The following is a 2500-nucleotide window of genomic DNA, read 5'->3' on the forward strand; positions in this document are numbered from 1 at the left end:
AAAGTTACAATTATATTTCCTGATTTTTCATTCCGGTATTATACTTGCGAAGGCCAGGCCAAGAATCTCTCCTTTAAACATTTCGTAATCATCAGATGGACACAGCTGCTTGTTCTTAAGGTTGGGGAAGAGACCGAAGAAACACTGTATTCACCTGGGGATCATGTGGGCGTCTTCCCCCACAATTCTTCTACGCTAGTGTCTTCGCTTCTCAACAAGTTATCATCTCCATACCTGACAGAGCCTGTAAAGTTGGAAGTGAGACTAGGGAAAGGTACAGCCTTTGAAGACTGACTCTCTGTAATATGCACATAGAAAGTAATAAAGAAAAAATGGAACTATAGAAATAGATTATAAAAAAATATATTGCGGCTATGAAATACACACAATAATTCACCATGAATCTTCTGTAGACACGCACTGGGAGACAGATTCTCGCCTGCCTCCAGCCACGCTGCGTGAACTTTTAACGCATTACCTAGACTTGACCACACCTCCATCCCCTGCTTTTCTACTGATGCTGGCAGCTCATACCACTCACCCGCCTCATATGCGTCGCCTCACCATTCTTGCTAAGGTAAGAATAAGATGCGGTATTTGAATGTGCATATGGTTTGAAAACTTAATATAACGTCAAATGTTTAAACACAAATACAGTATAGTGGTGGAGATACAGCGATTATTGTTATGATATGTGAAACTGATTAGCGATGATGTGACTTAGATGTAACAAGCAAGTCACATCTGGTCAGCCTCCAAACTTCCCAGAGAGCATGAAAAACACCAGTACGAGAAGTCATAATGTCAGGCGGTCATGGTGAATGAAGGGTTGATAAAGCCATAATTAAGATTATATAGTGTTGAGTTATTTAGTGATACTCTCAACAAGGAACGAGTGTTGGGCACAGATGAGGTTGCAACGGCGAAATAAAGGAGTGAAAAAGAGAAGTTGGTGGATATTTTTGAGCAAGTGTCAAAAGTCACTATAAGAGTCAGAACACTCATTGCAAACAAACAAATTGTGGACATTCCTAATTTTACTTCTCTCTTTCAGGACAATAAGAAATACCAGGAGTGGAGGGCCTGGAGATGGCCCAACATACTGGAGGTACTGGAAGAATTCTCAAGCGTAAAGGTGGACGCAGGACTGTTAGTGGCTGCTTTACCTCTCCTGCAGCCACGTTACTATTCCATCAGCTCATGTCCTGACTTCCACCGAGGCGAACTACACCTCACACTGTCCGGAGTTCAGTACTCCACACAGGGTACAATAATGAGCTTCAATTGCATTATTTTTTTTTTCATTTGAATGTATGTATATATCACGTCTTCTCTCTTTCACCTTAACAGAACAAGTGCCATCTCTTATACTTTTTTTTTCTTGATTTATACCATGAGGGCTTTTCATGGGAATTTGTGGGCTAAAAAGGGTAGTTTTTAGGGTACCTCCTATCTCAAAGTCCACCCGCCAAGAAACTGTTGCCACAAGTGAGGAAGCCCAACCTACACTCGGACCGTGGACAGGATTCGAACCCGTGCGCTTGGAGACCCCTCGAATCCCACAGCACGCATGGTTTTCAGAACTTAGGACAACTTAGTGCCCAGCTTCTTCCAATGTCACCTTCATAGTTTGACTGTACTGTATATTATGCCAGCTACTGATAGTCCGTATTTGAATTTTCTGTGACTTCTTTGTGCTCGGTTTGATAGGCAGGTAGTTTTGAAGGACTCCGTGTTGTAGCGTACCTGGCAAGACTAAAGACTATCTATTAACTTCCCCCTTTTTCTTTCTGGGAATTTGTTTACGCTGAGTCTCTTCTTAAGATGAAGGACATTTTGAATCATACAAGCTAATGATATAAGTTTCGAATATAAGTGCTTTTAAATCTGAAACCTTCAACAAGAAGATTTTTGAGCGTTAAGAAAATTTTTAAAACATCCATTTGGTCTTTTTCCATTCTGACAGTTAATTTGAATTTCGAAAAGAAAGATTCAATAAGAAATTCCTACCAATAGTATTCTTTTTACTAAATAATTTTATCTTACTGATTTGGTAAAACCTTTGTTAAGCTCTGGATAGAGTTTGGCATAAAGTTTTAAAGTTGGATTATTCGGTTCCGATCAACCTCTGCACGTATCAAGGAGAATCTCAGAGAAGTAATGTGTTTAAAGTTGATTGTTATTTAGACATTCTTTTTTCCTTTCATATATTACTCTTAAATCCTACTCCTTAACATATTTTGTTTTTTTGCTTGGACTTTTCCTTTTTTTTTTCTTTTCTCAACGAGTACAACGAATTTCTTTCAGAGGAGTAGCTAGTAGTGGCAATTAGAAGAGTTTAGTGTATAACAGTCACCAGATGAATTAAACATATTGTATTAGAATGAAAAGGTTTTGATAACTTGTGGTGAAAAAAAGAAGAACTAACATATTGAACTAATAACAAAATAAATTCAAAGCAAATACTAGAAACATTGACAAGGTTCTTACAAATTCAATC

At 38.4% G+C, this 2500-nt stretch overlaps 1 protein-coding gene across 1 annotated transcript in view; it reads left to right on the forward strand.

Annotated features, from left to right (window-relative positions):
* The window catches only part of LOC123518771 (nitric oxide synthase, inducible-like), a 15753-nt gene that overhangs the window by 11879 nt on the left and 1374 nt on the right, over positions 1-2500 (forward strand). The window contains exons 10-12 of the mRNA XM_045279773.1: positions 96-274; positions 414-577; positions 1055-1251. Coding sequence (XP_045135708.1) covers positions 96-274; positions 414-577; positions 1055-1251 — 540 coding nt within the window. The remainder of the gene's footprint in view (positions 1-95; positions 275-413; positions 578-1054; positions 1252-2500) is intronic.

The sequence above is a fragment of the Portunus trituberculatus genome, chromosome 44 (genome assembly GCF_017591435.1).
Source record: "Portunus trituberculatus isolate SZX2019 chromosome 44, ASM1759143v1, whole genome shotgun sequence".
NCBI classification, from domain to species: Eukaryota; Metazoa; Arthropoda; class Malacostraca; order Decapoda; family Portunidae; genus Portunus; species Portunus trituberculatus.